At 47.0% G+C, this 19671-nt stretch overlaps 1 protein-coding gene across 1 annotated transcript; it reads left to right on the top strand.

The window, feature by feature from the left end:
* Positions 1 to 4272: 4272 nt before the first annotated feature.
* Positions 4273 to 11405, top strand: LOC145354157 (uncharacterized). Its single transcript, XM_080205232.1, has 3 exons — positions 4273 to 4419; positions 10107 to 10176; positions 10767 to 11405. The coding sequence occupies exons 1-3, from the start codon at positions 4335 to 4337 to the stop codon at positions 11008 to 11010; spliced, it is 399 nt and encodes a 132-aa protein (XP_080061358.1). The 5' UTR covers positions 4273 to 4334; the 3' UTR covers positions 11011 to 11405.
* Positions 11406 to 19671: the final 8266 nt, after the last annotated feature.

Here is a 19671-nt window from a genome sequence, read left to right on the forward strand (position 1 = left end):
GGTGAGTTCCTGCAGTGCATCTTGTAGATAGTACACTCTGCTACTGTGTGCTGGTGAGGAATTGAATGCCTAAGGTGGTGAAAGAGGTGCCAATCGAGCGGGGCTGTTTTGTCCTGGATGGTGTCGAGCTTCTTGAGTGTTGTTGAAGCTGCCCCCATCCAGGAAAGCGGGGAATGTTCCATCACACTCCTGACTTGTGTTTTGTAGATGGTGGCCAGGCTTTGGGGAGTCAGGAGGTGAGTTATTTGTCACATGATCCCTGGTCTCTGACCTGTGATTATGTGGTGGGTCCAGTTGAGTTTCTGGTCAATGGTAACCCCGAGGATGTTGACAGTGGGGATTCAGTGATGGGAACACCAGTGAATGTCCAGGGGTGGTGGTTAGAGTGTCTCTTATCCCTCCCTTGGTAATGGTAGAGTGGGGATGTGCTGGGTTACAGACTGATGGCCCACAGCACCTCATGGTAGATCTCTTTAGTTAAATTTTGTTTTGATGATTTTAAAGGAGAATATGGTTAACTGGTCCAAGCAGTGAGGATTGAGGGGGTCATTCCACCCTCTGCCCCTTTCCCACAGCTACATTTGTGGCCACGTGTCCCAAAAAAAGGAGCTTGAAGATTCCCCGTTACCATCAAGATATTTTGTGTTTGTTGGGCACTGCAGGGATTGGAGTGTCTTATTAACCCCTTTAATCACCTTTTGATTTGAATCATAGAACACAGAAAAACTACAGCACAAACAGGCCCTTCGGCCCACAAGTTGCGCCGATCATATCCATACCTACCAGGCCTATCTATAACCCTCAATCCCATTAAATCCCATATACTCATCCAGAAGTCTCTTAAAAGACCCCAGCGAGTTCGCCTCCACCACCACCGACGGCAGCCGATTCCACTCACTCACCACCCTCTGAGTGAAAAACTTACCCCTAACATCTCCTCTGTACCTGCTCCCCAGCACCTTAAACCTGTGTCCTCTCGTAGTGACCATTTCAACCCGGGGAAATAGCCTCTGAGAATCCATCCTATCTATTCCTCTCAACATTTTATAAACCTCTATCAGGTCGCCTCTCAACCTTCGTCTCTCCAGGGAGAAGAGTCCCAGCTCCCTCAACCTATCTTCATAAGGCATGCCTCCCAATCCAGGCAACATCCTTGTAAATCTCCTCTGCACCCTCTCAATAGCTTCCACATCCTTCCTGTAGTGAGGCGACCAGAACTGCGCACAGTACTCCAAGTGGGGTGTGACAAGGGTCTTATAAAGTTGCAGCATTACCTCCCGACTCCTAAACTCAATCCCTCAATTAATGAAGGCCAGTACACCATACGCCTTCTTGACCACATCCTCCACCTGCGAGGCCGATTTAAGAGTCCTGTGGACCCGGACCCCAAGGTCCTTCTGCTCCTGTACGCTGCTAAGACTCCTACCCTTGATATTGTAATCCTTCATCCCATTGGACCTGCCAAAATGGACCACTACACATTTATCCGGGTTGAAGTCCATCTGCCACTTCTCCACCCAGTCTTGCATCCTATCTATGTCTCGCTGCAACTTCTGACATCCCTCCAGACTACCCACAACACCACCCTTTGTGTCGTTGGCAAACTTACCAACCCATCACCCCATCACCCCAACCCCAACACAAACCGGGGGTTAAACCCCAACACGAACCGGGGGTTAAACCCCAACACAAACTGGGGGTTAAACCCCAACACAAACTGAGTATCAAGTCAAAAGCTAGTACATACTGAAGGACTGCAGTCCTCACAACACCCCCCCACACCCATACTTCACATCTGCACCCCGCCCTATCCCCGCCTCCTTACGTTAATTCAAGGTGTCACAATATTGAAATGGATCTGTTGCTGGATTATTTCTTCAGCGCTCTCCTTTGCTTGACTAAAGTTTGAATCATTTCAAAGTTTGTACTGAAATAATTTGCTCTCAGGGATGAGTGGCCTGAGAGGGCTTCATCTGCAAATTCAACATAACTGGGGAAATGAAGGGAGGCCACACAGAGCAGGACAAGCTGCTACAAGTGGGAGGAGAGGGGAAAGTGGGTCTTTGTGAGGTCAATTTCAGACATCAATTCAGCAAGGACCTCTGCTTGAGAATTCTTCAATTTGCTAAAGAGGTGATGATTTAAATCTATCAAATACTTTGCCACCAAGTGGGTCACTGACTGACTCGAGCTATCACGGTGGTTGTCATTCTTAACTCTGAGGTGACTCACTCCTTCCAGCTTCCTGCTGGAAACGTTAGTATCATTTGGCCATTTACAGTGAAGTGCTGGTATATTAGGGAGATTACTGAAACTCTAAACACACAGACTCCACCTGATTCACTCTTGCCAGAGATGGAGAGTGACTGAGCACAGATTCGAATCTTCCCCATGTACAGAATGCTATTGGTTACAGACTGCATCACGCAGATATCTGGCTCAACTCATCACAATTCACCCAGTCACAGAATAGAATCCCTACGGTGCAGAGAGGCCATTTAACCCATCCAGTCTGGCCTGCTCACTGATAGAGTATTTTACCCAGTCCGCCTCCCCCACCTGATCCCCTTAACTCCATACATTTAACATGGCTAATCCATCTAAGCTGCATATTCCTGGAGTGTGACAGGAGCACCCGGAGGAAATCCATGGAGACACGGAGAGAACATGCACACAGTCACCTAAGGTTGGAGTGAAACCCGAGTCCCTGGCACGGTGGGGTAGCAGTGTTAACCACTGTGTCACAGTGTGCTGCTCTCATTTCCCTCATTCTGCTGCTGTCCAATGAAATTGTGTATTTTTAAATGCAGTCAAGACCCTGAGAAAGTCAGTATTTGAGGAGTTGCTGATTAGCCATTTGAGTTACTTCCTTGGCCATTTCAGAGGCAGTTATGAGTCAATTGCTTTTTTTGAGTCATTGCTTTTGGTCCGGACTCAGATGTAATAGCATGTCATTCTTCTCCATAATTATTCTAAAGCTAATGATATTATGATCACTGTTTTCTAAATGCTCACCTATTGAAACAGTGTTCACTAGAACTAGATCGAGCACTGATTCCTCCTGAATTGAGATGGAAAGGCTTTGATTAGAACAGTTTTCTCAAGCACACTTCAGGAGTTCCTCTCCTTTATCCTTTACATGTTAACCTGTCAATCTATAATCAGACCCCACAATGTGTCTGCTGATTGGTTCCTCTATCTCCTCCCCGCTGCTGGTGAAGAGCAGGCCATGTTAGTATCTATTGTTCTCTCACTGCAGCTAAAGAGATTTAATACTCAATACACATTCCCTCGTTAGCCTGGAGCAGTATTACTGTTCAGTCCTGCCCTCTCTTTGTGTTTCCTGATTTTTAGCCAGGAATATTAAGTACTGGGACGGCGGCGTGGGCTCGTTGGGCTGAAGGGCCTGTTTCCCGTGCTGTGTTGTTCTTTGTTTTGTTTGTACTCAAAGCCGGCCCAGGTTTGTATATGTTCCCCCATGTCCCTGCAGATCAATTTTATTGACCCTTCTGGGCATTTATAGACACCAGACTGAAATCAGTGTGGCCTGATTCCCTGGATCCCTGGTCTATTTTTTATTCCAAATGTTTGTCGTTCTGCACATTCTCTCTCTTCTCTCACAGAACCATAGAGAATTACAGCTCAGAAACTGGCCTTTTGGCCCTTCTTGTCTGTGCCTAGCCCCACTGACCGGCACTTGGACCATATCCCTCCACATCACACCTCACTGTTCCTCCTATATTAGTTTAAACTCTCTCTGTGTGTGAGAGCTACTTGTCAACCTGCCACCCGAATGCACGGATCTCAGTTCCACTGATGTGCACTCACCCTGTACATCCCCATGTTAGTGAACATGTGTGTATGTATGTGCGTGGACAGGTTTGGATTTGCGAGTCTGCCTTCCTGTAGTTCCAAAGTTTATTCCCAGCTCTGAGGTCTGGATCTAACCATTTCACATCTAACTGACTGAAAGGAGCAGTGGTGTTGTTCTCGTGTCCCGGGGTTTGGAGAAAAGCCTCATTTCTCTGAATGGAGATGTGGGGGAATTCCTGCTCCATTTGCTCACTCACTCACTCAGTCCCTCAGCATCCTCCATCCTCTCTGTAACACAACCTCTCGCTGCCGGAGTGAGAGGGGAAATATTTTGATTGTGTCCAATGGCCTTTGGTTTGTGTGTCGGTTTCTCAGCTCTTGTTTCCATTGCGTGTTTTTGTTTCCTCTGACGCGGAGGGGGGGGTGGGCTGGGTTTAAGTTGATATTCTCGAACCGGAGCTCCAATTCTCAGAAGTGTGCTGAGGGTGAGAGCTGTTATAGAGAGAACTCCAGCAGACACCATGGCGACCAGGAACAAACCAGCCTGTGGAAACCTCTGCATCTTGTACCTGTGTTTGACTCTGTTGGTGACAGTCTGTGTACAAGGTAAGGATTTCACTGCTTGTCTCAATCTAGTTTTTATGTAGCAGTGAGATAACTCGCTGGGAACTCCCTCCGTTCATTCTCAGCTCTGTTGCGCTGAATTAGTTTTCGTTGAGATTGGGGGTAAAAATGGTCCATCAAACGGTCGATTTTCCAATTTGGAAGAAATGTTTAAATGAGTTCAAAGAAATTGGGGCTGTGATCAGGACCGGAACCTGAGCTTGCTGCACTCTGGCAGTTGTGAAATTGAGGGCGGATGGAAATTGCAGCATCAGTGACTGAGTTCATCTCACAACGACACACAGTCCCCTCCATCAATCTGCTGGCAGGAGTTTCAAACACAAAAATCATAATAATGGTGACAGCGCAGGGGGATATCCAGCCCATCATGAACATCCTGCCCCTCTGCAGGTACAATTCACTTGCTTTACAAGTCACCCTTTGCACACAGCCCATCACTCTTCAGGACTTCTTGAAGGCCTTGATTGACCCTGTCTCCACCACACTCTCAGACAGTACATTCCAGATCCTAACCACTCGCTGTGTGAATCTGTCTCCACCACAGTCTCAGACAGTACATTCCAGATCCTAACCACTCACTGTGCGAATCTGTCTCCACCACACTCTCAGACAGTACATTCCAGATCCTAACCACTCACTGTGTGAATCTGTCTCCACCACACTCTCAGACAGTACATTCCAGATCCTAACCACTCACTGTGCGAATCTGTCTCCACCACACTCTCAGACAGTACAATCCAGATCCTAACCACTCACTGGGTGAAATTTTATGAGTTTTTTCTAAGTGGCCAGCTAGTCTGAATATGGGAGAATTCTAGATCCGTTTTTTGGGTGAGTTTTCACACCCAATCTTATTCACTCTGTCTCTGAAAAGATAGATGAGTTAGTTTCTGGCCAGAGAGGCTGTGGGCGGGGCTTACTGCACTCAACAGCCTGTAGAGGGAGCTATTGTGCATGTGCATTAACGGTAGCAGGGGCCTGATAGACAGAGAGAGAGAGAGCTGTCAGGCCCCTGCTACTGCAGGCAGCTTCAACTAGCTTCGTCCCCACCCCCACAATTGGGGGGGATCCAAGATGTTGCCTCTGCCACCCAGACCGATTGCATCCTCCCCTCCCTCACCAATCGAATTCAGAGTGGCAACAGGCCCCTCTCTCCCCATTGGCTCCTCTAGCACTGCCCCCCACCAGCCCCACCCCCGTTGACCCCCAGCACTGCCCAGTGGGCATTGCCCAAGTGCCAGGGTGGCACCCACCACATTGCACTCAGCTTCCGGGGGTCTCACTGGTCTCCAGTTCCACCAGTGAGGACAACACGACTGTTCCCCGATCATGGGGAGCGGGTGTTTTCCTCGCCAAAGAGAACTCCAGATTCACTAAATACACTGAAATTAATATTCAAATAAATTTCAGTAAATTAATCAGCCTCTCGCCCATTCCCAGTCATAAAATTGCGAGAAATGTGAAAACCAGTGCCATTCGTGCCACTTTACGCCCAATTTTATGACATTTGCCCTCCGCAAAATGGGTGTAAAGCAGCTGTAGAGTTCTGCCTATTGTGTGAATCTGTCTCCATCACATTCTCAGATGGAAAATACTTGGTTTGGGTTTAAACTAAAATATTAGGAGGGGTGGGAAACTCTGCAAGGAGTAAGAGGAGGGGAATCAAGGACAAAAACCAGAGGCAAAAGGGGAATAAGAAAAGTGATAGGCAGAGAAATCAAGGGCCAGAATCAAACAAGGCAACCACGGTGCAAAATAGCAGGAATGTGACCATAATGTTAAAAAGACAAAACTAATGGCTTTGTGCCTTAATTTATGGAACATTCGCAATAAAATGGATGAATTAATCACACTAATAGATAAAATGGGCATAACATAGCCATGATTACAGAGATATCGCTGCAGCGTGACCAGGGATAGGAACTGAACATCTGGGCTTTCCAGTATTTAAGAAGGACAGACAGGAAGGTAAAGATGACGGGGTTACACCTCTGGTTAAAGAGGAAATTAACACCATCCTGAGGAAGGATATTAGCTCTGACAATGTGAAATTTGTATGAATAGAGCTAAGAAATGATGTGGAGATGCCGGTGTTGGACTGGGGTAAACACAGTAAGAAGTCTCACAACACCAGGTTAAAGTCAAACGAGTTTATTTGATAGTAAACCCACAAGCTTTTGGAAACGCTGTTCCTTCGTCAGGTGAGTAGAAAGTTCTGATCACAAACAGGGCATATAAAGGCACACACAGTTTACAGAATACTGATTAGAATGTGAGTCTTTACAGCTAATCTGCTATTCAAGTCTTAAAGGTACAGACAATGTGAGTGGAGAGAGCATTAAGCACAGGTTAAAGAGATGTGTATTGTCTCCAGACAGGACAGTAAGTGAGGTTTTGCAAACCCAGGCAAGTCACGGGGGTTACAGATAGTGCGACATGAACCCAAGATCCCTGTTGAGACCGTCCTCGTGTGTGGAACTTGGCTATCAGTCTCTGCTCAGTGACTCTGTGCTGTCGTGTGTCGTGAAGGCCGCCTTGGAGAATGCTTACCCAAAGGTCAGAGGCTGAATGCCCGTGACCACTGAAGTGTTCACCAACAGGAAGGGAACAGTCTTGCCTGGTGATTATCGAGCGATGTTCATTCATCCGTTGTTGTAGACGCTAAACGAATGAATGAACATCGCTCGACAATCTCCAGGCAAGACTGCTCCCTTCCTGTTGGTGAACACTTCAGTGGTCACGGGCATTCAGCCTCTGACCTTCGGGTGAGCATTCTCCAAGGCGGCCTTCACGACACACGACAGCACAGAGTCGCTGAGCAGAGGCTGATAGCCAAGTTCGCACACACAAGGACGATCTCAACAGGGATCTTGGGTTCATGTCGCACTATCTGTAACCCCCGTGACTTGCCTGGGTTTGCAAAACCTCACTTACTGTACTGTCTGGAGACAATACACATCTCTTTAACTTGTGCTTAATGCTCTCTCCACTCACATTGTCTGCACCTTTAAGACTTGAATAGCAGATTAGCTGTAAAGACTCACATTCTGATCAGTATTCTGTAAATTGTGTGTGTGTTTATATGCTCTGTTTGTGATCAGAACTCTCCACCCACCTGACAAAGGAGCAGTGTTTCGGAAAGCTTGTGGGTTTACTATCAGATAAACCAGTTGGATTTTAACCTGGTGTTGTGAGACTTCTTACTAGAGCTAAGAAATGCCAGAGAACAAAAACATTATTAAGGGTTGTATTTAGATCCCCAAATTGTAGTGATGATGTTGGGAATGACACTAAGCAAGATATTAGCGATGTACATAGAACATAGAACACTACAGCACAAACAGGCCCTTCGGCCCACAAGTTGCGCCGATCATATCCATACCTACCAGGCCTATCTATAACCCCCAATCCCATTAAATCCCATGTACTCACCCAGAAGTCTCTTGAAAGACCCCAGCGAGTTCGCCTCTACCACCACTGACAGCAGCTGATTCCACTCACTCACCACCCTCTGAGTGAAAAACTTACCCCTGACATCTCCTCTGTACCTACTCCCCAGCACCTTAAACCTGTGTCCTCTCATAGTGACCATTTCAGCCCAGGGAAATAGCCTCCGAGAATCCACCCTATCTATTCCTCTCAGCATCTTATACACCTCTATCAGGTATGTGATAAAGGAAAATCTGTAATTATGAATGACTTTAATCTGCATATAGATTGGGCAAATCAAATTAGTCACAATACCATAGGGAAGGAATTCCTGGAATATATATGTGATGGTTTTCTGGATCAATACATCGAGGAATCAGGCAAAAAGCAAACATCCTATTCTGAGTATTGTGTAATGAAAAAGGAATAATTGGTAATCTAGTTGTGTGATACCCCTTGGGGATGAGTGACCATAACATGATAGAATTCTTCATCAAGGTGGAGAGTGGGGTAGCTGTCTTGGCCTGAATTTATATAAAGGAACAGGATGGTATGAGGCACGAGTTAGCAATGATGGATTGAGAAACGCTATTTACAGGGATGATGGTGGATAGGTAATGGCAAACATTCAAGGAACGCATTGGTGAACTGCAACAATTGTTCATTCTTGTCTGGCACAGAAGTAAAACTGGAAAGGTGGCCAAACCATGGCTTACAAGGGAAATTAGAGATTGTATTAGATTCAAGGGAGAGGCATTGGCCAGAAAAAATAGCAGGCCTTAGGACTGGGAGCAGTTTAGAATTCAACAAAGGAGGAACAAGGGACTGACTAACAAGGGGAAAATAGAGCATGAGAGTAAGCTTGTGGAGACCATAACTGACTGGAAAAGCTTCTGTTGGTTTGTGCCTCTATTAACAAAGCCCAGGATACCATACACTTTATTAACTGATCTCTCCACCTGTCCTCTCTCCTTCAGTGATCCATTGTATAGATAAACCTACACTCTCTTGAGAGTTGTGAGCCTTATATTTTTATATTTCAAAAATATACTTTATTCATGAAAAAAGCTCTCAAATAAACCATTGCAAAATAACATATCCAATAATTACAAAACAGTGTGAAAAACACCACTTTTACAGTACAATACAATGCTTATTTACGCAACATTACATTCATTACATTTCAAGACTTAAAGCTATATCCATGCCTCAGATTTTACTGTGTGCCGTTAGTGCTCAGATTGGCGCACAGCTCCGCAGGTCGAGGGTATTCTGCAGTTCCTGGGCCCTCGGTCTGCCTCCGTTAAAAGGCCTTACAGTGTGGCCTTTCCCCATTGTGCCTTTGCGGCGGCTGCCCCAAGCTTCAGCCCGTCCCTCAGCACGTAGTCCTGGACCTTGGAATGTGCCAGTCTGCAACACTCGGTCGAGGACAGTTCTTTCAGCTGGAAGATCAGCAAGTTTCGGGTGGACCAAAGTGCGTCCTTCACCGAGTTGATGACCTTCCAGCAGTGGTTGATATTTGTCTCGGTATGCGTCCCCGGAAACAGCCCGTAGAGCACAGAGTCCTGTGTCACCGAGCTGCTCGGGACGAACCTCAGCAAATACCACTGCATCTCACTCCAGACCTTCTTTGCAAAGGCACATTCCACGTGGAGGTGTGCGACCGTCTCATCAGCCCCGCAGCCGCTTCCAGGACAGCGTGCGGTGATGTACACCACCTCTCCATGTTCTCCCCTCAAAAACAAATCACTTCACATTTTGCCACATTGAACTCACCTACCGACTGTCCACTCCTTACCCAGCCTGTGCTTTGAAGGTTTACTCTATCTTCCTCACAGTTGACAATAGTTCAAGTCTTGTGTTAACTGTTAATTTTGGTTTTGTGCCTTCTACACCAAGTTCCTAAATTTGTATCAAGTTATCGTGAGAATACATAAAATGGGGATGGGACCTTAACGCCATTGACCATTCCACATATTCCACTCCAACTGTTGTAGTGGTGATTGTTCTGTTACTTTGGCTGTTTAATTGGAGTTGACAGTAGAGGAATTTCACTAAAATTTTTAAACAGTTTGTTTTGGCTTCAGATTGTGATATAATTCTTGAAGTAGAGGCCAGGGTCTGAATAGTTTGGTTCCTCTATCCCACTGGCTGACATTAGCTGGGAGGTGAGCACAGTTGGTTTTGTACAGGTCTCAATCACCCTTTTCTGTTTGTTTTCTCCTGTTCACTGATGGTAGGTGTCCCAGCTGGAAGAGGGAGAAGCAACCCAAAATCAGGAACAAAGCTAGCTGGTGAACACACAAACCGGTAAGTCCCGAGTAATCTGTGATGTGGATGCATGAGGGAGTGAGGATATTAATAAGATGGTAATGTCAGACGTGTGGTTCTGCAGGAAAACCTGGGAATTTGGAGTGAAGGTTTGGTTTCAGGTTTGGGATTGGGATTTTGAGTTTGAGATGAGGTTTGGGTTTGACCTTGGGGTGAGGTTTGGGATTGGGTTTGAGTTTGGATTTGGGATCGGGTTTGGGATGAGGTTCGGGTTTGTGTTTAGTACTGGATTTGGGTTTGAGGTGAGGTTTGGGTTTGGGGTGAGGTTTGGGATTGGGATTGGGATCAGGGTGAGGTTTGGGTTTGAGATTGGGTTAGGGGTGTGGGATTGGGATTGGGTTTGGAGTGAGGTGTGGATTTGGGTTTGGCATTGGATTTGAAGAGCGCTCAGGCTAAGTGCCAGCTGGGATTTTTCTTCCTGTCTCTGTTTGACAATTACCTAAATCAGGGCTGTGCTGACATTATAAAACGTCAACCTCTCATTAACTTTAATACCATGTGCATTTTTTATTTCTGGGAGTTATTGTGGTGCTAAGTAATAGGCAATCACATCTGGAGTTATCTTTCAGGCTGAGGAAAGTAACCGGAGGAGCGACGGTCCCACTCCTGCCGCCTGGTGACGAGCTGGGATTGGCAGAGCTGAATCAGGAGCGGAGATGGAAGTTACAACAGGCAGAGTCGGAAGAGGATGGGGTGTCTGGAGATGGTGGACCCACAATGGGAAAGGAGTCGATATCAGGAGACGATGAGATACCTCTCAACATTCGCATTCCTTTCCGGAAACCACAATTACCAAAAGGAAAAGCAGAATGAGATTCGAAGAATTGAAACACAACCTCATTCTTACTGTTTTCGCATCTTGAACTAATCTGAACAAAAATAATTAACTTGGAAAATTGATGTGAACTGAATAAAAGTATAAATTGTAACAACATCTAGTGTCACAAACCAGGAAATTCCAAACTAGTATCAAATATTGGGAATGCACACATGATAATATAGATTGTGTTGCTGCCTGTACAAATCTCAGTGAAACCTTTAGCTTGGAGGCAAACCCACAGCTTATAAATTTCTTATTATCACTTTGCAGCAATCTCTCACTTTCAAAGTTTATAGTTAATGTTTTTTCAAAGTTATATTTTCAGAGTTTGACTTGACATTTCTAATGTGTAATTCAATGTGCATTTCTAAATAGAAAATTTAAAGTTTTAACGTTTATTTATTATTATCAGTTGGGCCAGTGGGCTGACGAATGGCAGATGGAGTTTAATTTAGACAAATGCGAGGTGATGCATTTTGATAGATTGAACCAGGGCAGGACTTACTCAGTTAATGGTAGGGCGTTGGGGAGAGTTACAGAACAAAGAGATCTAGGGATACATGTTCATAGCTCCCTGAAAGTGGAGTCACAGGTGGACAGAGTGGTGAAGAAGGCATTCAGCATGCTTGGTTTCATCGGTCAGAACATTGAATACAGGAGTTAGGGCATCTTGTTGAAGTTGTACTTATTGGTAAGGCCACACTTGGAATACTGTGTACAGTTCTGGTCACCCTATTATAGAAAGGAAATTATTAAACTAGAAAGAGTGCAGAAAAGATTTACTAGGATGTTACTGGGACTTGATGGATTGAGTTATAAGGAGAGGCTGGATAGACTGGGACTTTTTCTCTGGAGTGTAGGAGGCTGAGAGGTGATCTTATAGAGATCTATAAAATAATGAGGCGGCACAGATCAGCTAGATAGTCAATATCTTTCCCCAAAGGGGAGTCTAAAACTAGAGGGCACAGGCTTAAGGTGAGAGGGGAGAGATACATAAGTGTCCAGAGGGGCAATTTTTTCATACAGAGGGTGGTGAGTGTCTGGAACGAGCTGCCAGAGGTTGTAGTCGAGGTGGGTACAATTTTGTCTTTTAAAAAACATTTAGACAATTACATGGGTACGATGGGTATAGAGGGATATGGGCCAAATGCGGGCAAATGAGATTAGCTTAGGGGTTTAAGAATAAAGGGTGGCATGGATAATGTGGGCTGAAGGGCCTGTTTCCACGTTGTAAACCTCTATGACTCCATGACAAGTGGGCTTACGTTAACACTGCAAAAGTGTTACTGTGAAAAGGCCCCATGTCACCACACTCTGTTGCCTGTTCGGGTACACTGAGGGAGACTTTAGCATGGCCAATGCACCCAATCAACATGTCTTTCGGTCTGTGGGAGAAAACTGGAGTACATGGAGAAAACCCACGTAGACACGGGGAGAAGGTGCAAACTCCACACAGACAGTGACCCAAGCAGGGAATTGAACCCACTGTGCCACACTAAAATTATTTGCTGCACGGCCATTTTTTGAGTGTTCTAACAATGCGAGATGCTGATCCAACCTGGCGAACACTGCGACCCAGCAGGAGAGTGAGAAATGTTGTCAAATTGATGTTTCAGACTCCTCCAAGCCCTGCTGGAGGGCTAATCTCCCGTTTTCTTACATCGGGTACCGGTGAGCACATTGTGGGAAAGTAAGATTTGGTTCAACATCAATCATGAAGTTCAATAAAATGTTGAAGTTTGAAGAGAAGAAATAACTCGCTGAGCAAAAATAACACAATAAATTAACCAGTTCAAATACTGAGTGATACATAAAACTGTCGATGAGAGTCTGAAAGAGCACGTTATCAGGCTCTGGGAGAGAGACTGACTCTCGTTCACTCACACACTCACACGTTTGGTTTACATGATCCCAAATCCATACCAGTCTAGTTAACCCTCACTGCCCCTCTGAAATGGAGGGCAGTTAGGGATGGGCAATAAATACCTCCCCAGCCAGCAATGCCCATATCCCATAATTTAAAAAAACTCACACTCATTCCTCACACTTGTTCATACACACAATCGTCTCACACACACACTCTCTCTTACACACACACACTCACATCAGCTTGAGATCTGTGAGACTCTGTCTGCAGATCCACACTTACCCTCAGAGGAGGCAAATTGAGTGGAGATGTGTTATCCAGCATCTCATTGCCCTCAGAACGCCCCAAAGGGACAGGTTGGCTCAGGTTTGTGATGGGTAGGAGATCCGAGGAGCATTGCTCTGTCCTCACTGCGAGTCCTGATCATCCTGCTGGGATTCCGCACTCTGCACAGGGAAGGAGGAGACTGCCCCGCTGGTTGTACACACACAGGCGTCACACCCCAGGGATGGGGCATTTATCTGACCACCATAATACTGGTCCTCCCCAAAGTGAGAGGCTGTCAGGATGTCCTGAGCCCTGCACCCCATTTGAGTCCTGGCCACTGCCCTCTGGGTCCCTCACTGCCCTCCTCCACCTCCTCTCTTCACCCCCCCCTCCCCCCCCGTGGTGCCAGGCTTATGGAGAGGGCAGCATGATGATGTCCTCTCCTGAGGGGGTATATCGTGTCCCTCCAGGCCCCTACTGTCCCTCAAAGACAGCCAGGATCCGGGGGTGTGCAAGAATGTGGTTGTCGGGGATACTCCATCCCTCCCCTCCCCTCCCCCCCTCCTCCTCCCCTTCACCCCCCTCCCCTCCCCCCCTCCTCCTCCCCCTCCCCTCCCCTCCCCTCCCCTCCCCTCCCCCTCCCCTCCCCTCCCCTCCCCCTCCCCTTCACCCCCCTCCCCCCCCCTCCCCCCCTCCCCCTCCCCCCCCTCCCCTCCCCTCCCCCCCTCCCCCTCCCCATCCCCTCCCCTCCCCCCCTCCCCCTCCCCCTCCCCCTCCCCCCCTCCCCCTCCCCCTCCCCCTCCCCTCCCCCCTCCCCTCCCCCCTCCCCTTCACTCCATTGCAAGGTTGCAGGTGATCTGGGCTCGAGGGGGTGGGTATTCCTGATGGTTTATGAATGGATTCCCATTCTGCCACTCTGCATTCGGGGCAATGCAGCCACTCAGCCCTTTGGGTTTGCACCAACTCTCTGAAATAACACCACGCCCAGGCCTCCCCTGTCCCCGTAAACCTGCACTGTTACAATGGCTGATCTTCCTTGTACACACAAGGGGTTGACTGGAACCTTCAGGGTCACAGGCGATGGGTGAGTACCCAGCCCGTGTGGCTCCACTTCCTGGATGACCCGTCACAGGCACAGCACCAAACACAACGCTGGATTCCTGATATCCGGAGCTATGTTTTTTCCCTCTTGTACACCAGTAGTGAGTGTGGCTTTGCCCACAGTAAGTTCCCAGGCCGTTTCACCTCCCTCCTCTACAGGATTCACACGTTGACGTCCTCTCTCCTGGTCCAATCAGAACAGCCAACTCCACCAATTCCATCATCCTGACCCAGTGAGACAGGGTGGTGCGGCAGCCCGACCCACTGCTGTACAAACTTGGGACATCTACCCATGCACCTGCCCCAATGTGAACACCTTTCCAATCAGCTCCACCCTCTCACTGTCACACAACGGTCATGTCCCCCCCCCAACCCGCCGTGAACCTCTCCCATCTCTGCCTGACCGATGGCCATTAACCATGGATACCCTTGGGTTGAGGACTGAGGGCACGTGAGGGCATTGACCTGAACTGACCAGGGGGCAGAAACACTGCCTCAATATGTCTCCTTCCAGGACTGCCCGCTGAGCTCTGTGCCTTTGCTCTTTGTATTGAGGGTTTCTGCTCCCTTCCTGAGACATGGGGTTCAAAGCTTGGGCAGCTCAGCTCCCAAAAAGTTAACTAATGGACAATCAGTGGTGCAATCTTCACAATGTCGGCTCAACTTAAACCTTAACCCTTCCTTGTCCAAGCTATCATGGATTGTGACCATCACATCCTGAACAGCCAGCCAGGGTGACATTCCTGATGGGTTAGATACCGGGGTTATTGGCAGTGCCTCATACCCGACTGCTGTTCTTTGCAGCCTTGGGGGGGAGGGAGATTACTGACTTGCCCCTTCACCCCCTTGAGGAGTAGAGGGAGCACAGGAATGCACTTAAAAAGGAAACAGGAGAGCAAAACATGAGAGAGCTTTGGCAGAGAAAGTAGAGGAGAATCTAAAGGGATTCCACAACTGTATTAACGGCAGAAGAGTGAGAACAGGGCTCCTTAAAGGTCAGTGAGGTAATCTATGTGTGAAACCACAGGTCTTGGGTGAGACCCATCAGTATTTCCTCTGGAGGAAGATATGAAAGCAAAGGGAACTCGGGGAAGTAAATAGTGATGTCTTGGAAAGTGTCCACATTACAGAAGGGGTAGTGCTGGAGGTCTTAAAACACAAAAAGAAAGATAAATCTCTAAGACTGGATCAAGTATATTCCAGTTCGTTGTGGAAAGCTAAAGAACAAATTGTGGGGACCCCAGCAGAGATATTTTTTCATCAACAGGCACAGGTGAGGTGCCTGAAAGTTGAGGAGGTAAATGTCATGTCTTTGTTTAAACCAAGAAACTACTGACTGGTGAGCCTAACGTCAGCGGTGGGTAAGTTATTGGAGGGGATTCTGAGAAGCAGGATCTACATAGATTTGGAAAGGACTGATGAGTCAGTGTCAGAAATTGTGTCTTACAAATTTGACAGAGTTTTTTGAAGGGTAACCAAGAAAATAGATGAGAGCAATCTGGTAAACAATGTCTGCATGGATTTTAGCAATGTCTTCAACAAGGTATTGCTTCGTAGACTGGTCAGTAAGATTTGATCAGATGGGATCCCGGGAGAATCAGTCAATTGGATATAAAACCGGCTTGCCGGTGGGAGACAGAAGGTAGTTGTAGAGGATTATTTTTCAGATTGGAGGCCCGTGACCAGCTCGGATCAGTACTGACTCCACTATTGTTTGTCATTTATGTAAATGATTTGGATGAGAATGTAGGAAGCATGTTTAGTAAGGTTACAAATTACTGGCTGGCTCAGTGTCAATGTTTTAGCTCAAATGGTAGATGTGAGAGGTAGTGGGATCAATGGCCACATTCTCCACACGGCGGCACAGTGGTTAGCACTGCTGTCTCACAGCGCCAGAGATCCAGGTTCAACTCCCAGTTTGGGTCACTGTCACTGTGAGTTTGCACATCTCTCTGTGTCAGCATGGGTTTCCTCTGGGTGGTCCGGTTTTCTCCCGCAGTCTAAAGATGTGCGGGTTAGGAGGATTAGCCATGCTAAATTTCCACTTAGTGTCGGGGTACTAGCTAGGGTAAATGCATAGGGTTATGGGGATAGGGTCTGGGTGGGATTGTGGTCAATACAGACTCAATGGGCCAAATGGCCTCCTTCTGTACTATAGGGATTCTGTGATTACACCAAGATTGGTGATATAATGAACAGTGTTATCTAGGAATACAACAGGATTGTGAGTCATTGAACCAGTGGGTGAGAAATGGCCCAGAGGGAATTTAATAGCAGATAAATATGAGGTAAATATTTTGGTAGATTGAACCAGGGCCTCCTCTTTTGTAATGTGGATGCTTTTCGAAACATCGCTATTCACTTCCTTGAGTTGCCTAACTTCCATGTCTTTCTCTACAGTAAATACTGACGAGAAATATTTGTTTAGGATCTCACCCATCTCCTGTGGCTCCACAGATAGATGACCTTGTTGATCTTTGAGGGGCTCTATTTTCTCCTCTGGCCTTAATATACTTAATAACCAAGGCAGAGCTTACAGAGTTAACGGTAGGGCCCTGGAGGTGTCGTCGAACAGAGAGACCGAGAGGTGAAAGTGCACAGTTCATTGACAGTGGTGTAACAGATAGGCAGAGTGGTGAAGGAGGTGTTTGGCACACTTCATCTGTCAGAGCACTGAGTATAGGAGTTAGGGTGTTATACATCTGTAAAGACATTGGTGAAGCCACGTTTGGAGTACTGTGTAATGTTCTGGTTGCCCTGCTATAGAAAATATCTTGTTAAACTAGAAAGAATGTAAAAAATATTTACAAGGATGTTACCAGGACTGGAAGGTTTGAATTATAAAGAAAGGTTGGATTGGCTGGGACTTTTTTCCCTGGAGCAGAGGACAATGAAGGGTGACCTTATAGATGTTTATAAAATCATGAGGGGCACAGATAAGGTGAGTAGCCAAGGTCTTTTTCCCAGGTTAGGGGAGTCCAAAACTAGAAGGTTTGAAGGTGAGGGGGGGAAGATTTAAAAAGGGACCTGAGGGGCAACTATTTCACACAGCGGGTGCTGCGTGTAGAGAATGAACTGCCAGAGGAGGTGGTAGAAGCGTGTACAATTATAAGACATTTATAAGATGTTTGGACAGGTACATGGATAGGAAAGATTTAGGGGGATATGGACCAAGTGGCACTAATTCAGTTTTGGAAACCTGGTTGGCGTGGACAAGTTGGGGTGGAGGGTCTGTTTCTGTGCTGTATATCTCTATAACTCTTCTTCCTGTGTGTGTCAGAGTCTCTCTGCCCTGATGAAGCTAATCACTGCCCTATGGCAGAGATCTCCACACCACCCAATGTAATCTGGCATTTCACTGGACCCACTCAGAGACTTCACATTACACCTCTCTGCTCACCCTGTGGGTTTACCCACTACCCACACACTTCCTGTGGCCATTCCTGAAAGGCACCCCCTCCGAGGAACCCTTGTTTAACTGCAGGAAAGGGTGTAGTTACACTGGATTGTGTGTGTGGGGGATAAGAGGTGTCATTACACTGGATTTCCAGATGGCATTTGACAAGGTACCACACCAAAGACTGCTACATAAGATAAAGCTGCAAGGTGTATGGGTAATGTATTAGCACGGATAGAGGATTGGTTAATTAACAGAAAGCAAAGAGTGGGGGTAAATGGGTGTTTTTCTGATTGGCAATCGGTGACTACTGATCAGGGATCAGTGTTGGGACCGCGATTGTTTACGATTTATATAGATGATTTGGAGTTGGGGACCAAGTGCAGTGTATCAAAATTCACAGATGACACTAAAATGGGTGGCAGAGCAAAGAGTGCAGAGGACACTGAAAGTCTGCAAAGGGATATAGATAATCTGAGTGAGTGGGCGAGGGTCTGGCAGATGGAGTACAAAGTTGGTAAATGTGAGGTCATCCATTTTGGTCGGAATAACAGCAGAATGGACTATTATTTAAATGGTAAAATATTGCAGCATGCTGCTGTGCAGAGGGACCTGGGTGTCCTTGTGCAGGAATCTCAAGGAGTTGGTTGGCAAGTGCAGCAGGTAATTAAAAAGGCAAATGGAATTTTACCCTTCATTGCTTGAGGGATGGAGTTTAAAAACAGCGAGGTTATGTTGCAGCTGTATAAGGTGCTGGTGAGGCCATACCTGGAGTACTGTGTACAGTTTTGGTCTCCTTACTTGAGAAAGGATATACTGGCACTGGAGGGGGTGCAGAGGAGATTCACTAGGTTGATTCCGGAGTTGAGAGGGTTGGCTTAAGGAGAGACTGAGGCTATTCTCATTGGAAATCAGAAGAATGAGGGGAGATCTTATCATAGAACCCTACAGTGCAGAAAGAGGCCCTTCGGCCCATCGAGTCTGCACCGAACACAATCCCACCCAGGCCCTATCCCCATATCCCTACATATTATGCCCACTAATCCTCTAACCTACACATCCCTGGACACTAAGGGGCAATTTTCTTAGCATGGCCAATCATCTTTGGACAGTGGGACGAAACTGGAGCACCCGGAGGAAACCCACGCAGACACAAGGAGAACGTGCAAACCCCACACAGACAGTGACCTGAGCTGGGAAACAAACCCAGGACCCTGGAGCTGTGAAGCAGCAGTGCTAACCACTGTGCTACCGTGCCACCCATAATCTTATATGTTTCGTATAGAAACATATAAGATTATGAAGGGAATAAGTAAGATGGAAGCAGGGAAGTTGTTTCCACTGGCGGGTGAAATTAGAACTGGGGGCATAGCCTCAAAATAAGGGGGAGCAGATTTAGGACTGAGTTGAGGAGGAATTTCTTCACTCAGAGTTGTGAATCTGTGGAATTCCTGCCCAGTGAAGCTGTTGAGGCTACCTCATTGAATGTTTTTAAGGCAAGGATAGATAAATTTTTGAACAGTAAAGGAGTTAAGGGTTATTTATGGTGAGTGGGTGGGTAAGTGGAGCTGAGTCCATGAAAAGATCAGCCATGATCTTATTGAATGTTGGAGCAGGGGTCAGATGGCCCCCTCCTGCTCCGAGTTCTTATGTTGTTATTTTGAGGGGAGGGTGTAGTTACACTGGAGTGTGTGTGAGGGGGAGGGTGTAGTTACACTGGAGTGTGTGTGAGGGGGAGGGTGTAGTTACACTGGAGTGTGTGAGGGGAGGGTGTAGTTACACTGGAGTGTGTGTGTGGGGAGGGTGTAGTTACACTGGAGTGTGTGTGTGGGGAGGGTGTAGTTACACTGGAGTGTGTGAGGGGGAGGGTGTAGTTACACTGGAGTGTGTGAGGGGAGGGTGTAGTTACACTGGAGTGTGTGTGAGGGGGAGGGTGTAGTTACACTGGAGTGTGTGTGTGGGGAGGGTGTAGTTACACTGGAGTGTGTGTGTGGGGAGGGTGTAGTTACACTGGAGTGTGTG

The sequence above is a fragment of the Carcharhinus amblyrhynchos genome, chromosome 17 (genome assembly GCF_965287045.1).
Source record: "Carcharhinus amblyrhynchos chromosome 17, sCarAmb.v2.hapA, whole genome shotgun sequence".
Classification (NCBI taxonomy): Eukaryota; Metazoa; Chordata; class Chondrichthyes; order Carcharhiniformes; family Carcharhinidae; genus Carcharhinus; species Carcharhinus amblyrhynchos.

Excerpts from the sequence above, each read along its gene's own strand:
- LOC145354157 (XM_080205232.1), top strand. The coding sequence starts at position 4,335 with ATGGCGACCAGGAACAAACCAGCCTGTGGAAACCTCTGCATCTTGTAC. Across the intron at positions 4,420-10,106 it reads GGTGACAGTCTGTGTACAAG|GTGTCCCAGCTGGAAGAGGG; the intron begins GTAAGGATTTCA and ends CACTGATGGTAG. Across the intron at positions 10,177-10,766 it reads GCTGGTGAACACACAAACCG|GCTGAGGAAAGTAACCGGAG; the intron begins GTAAGTCCCGAG and ends GTTATCTTTCAG.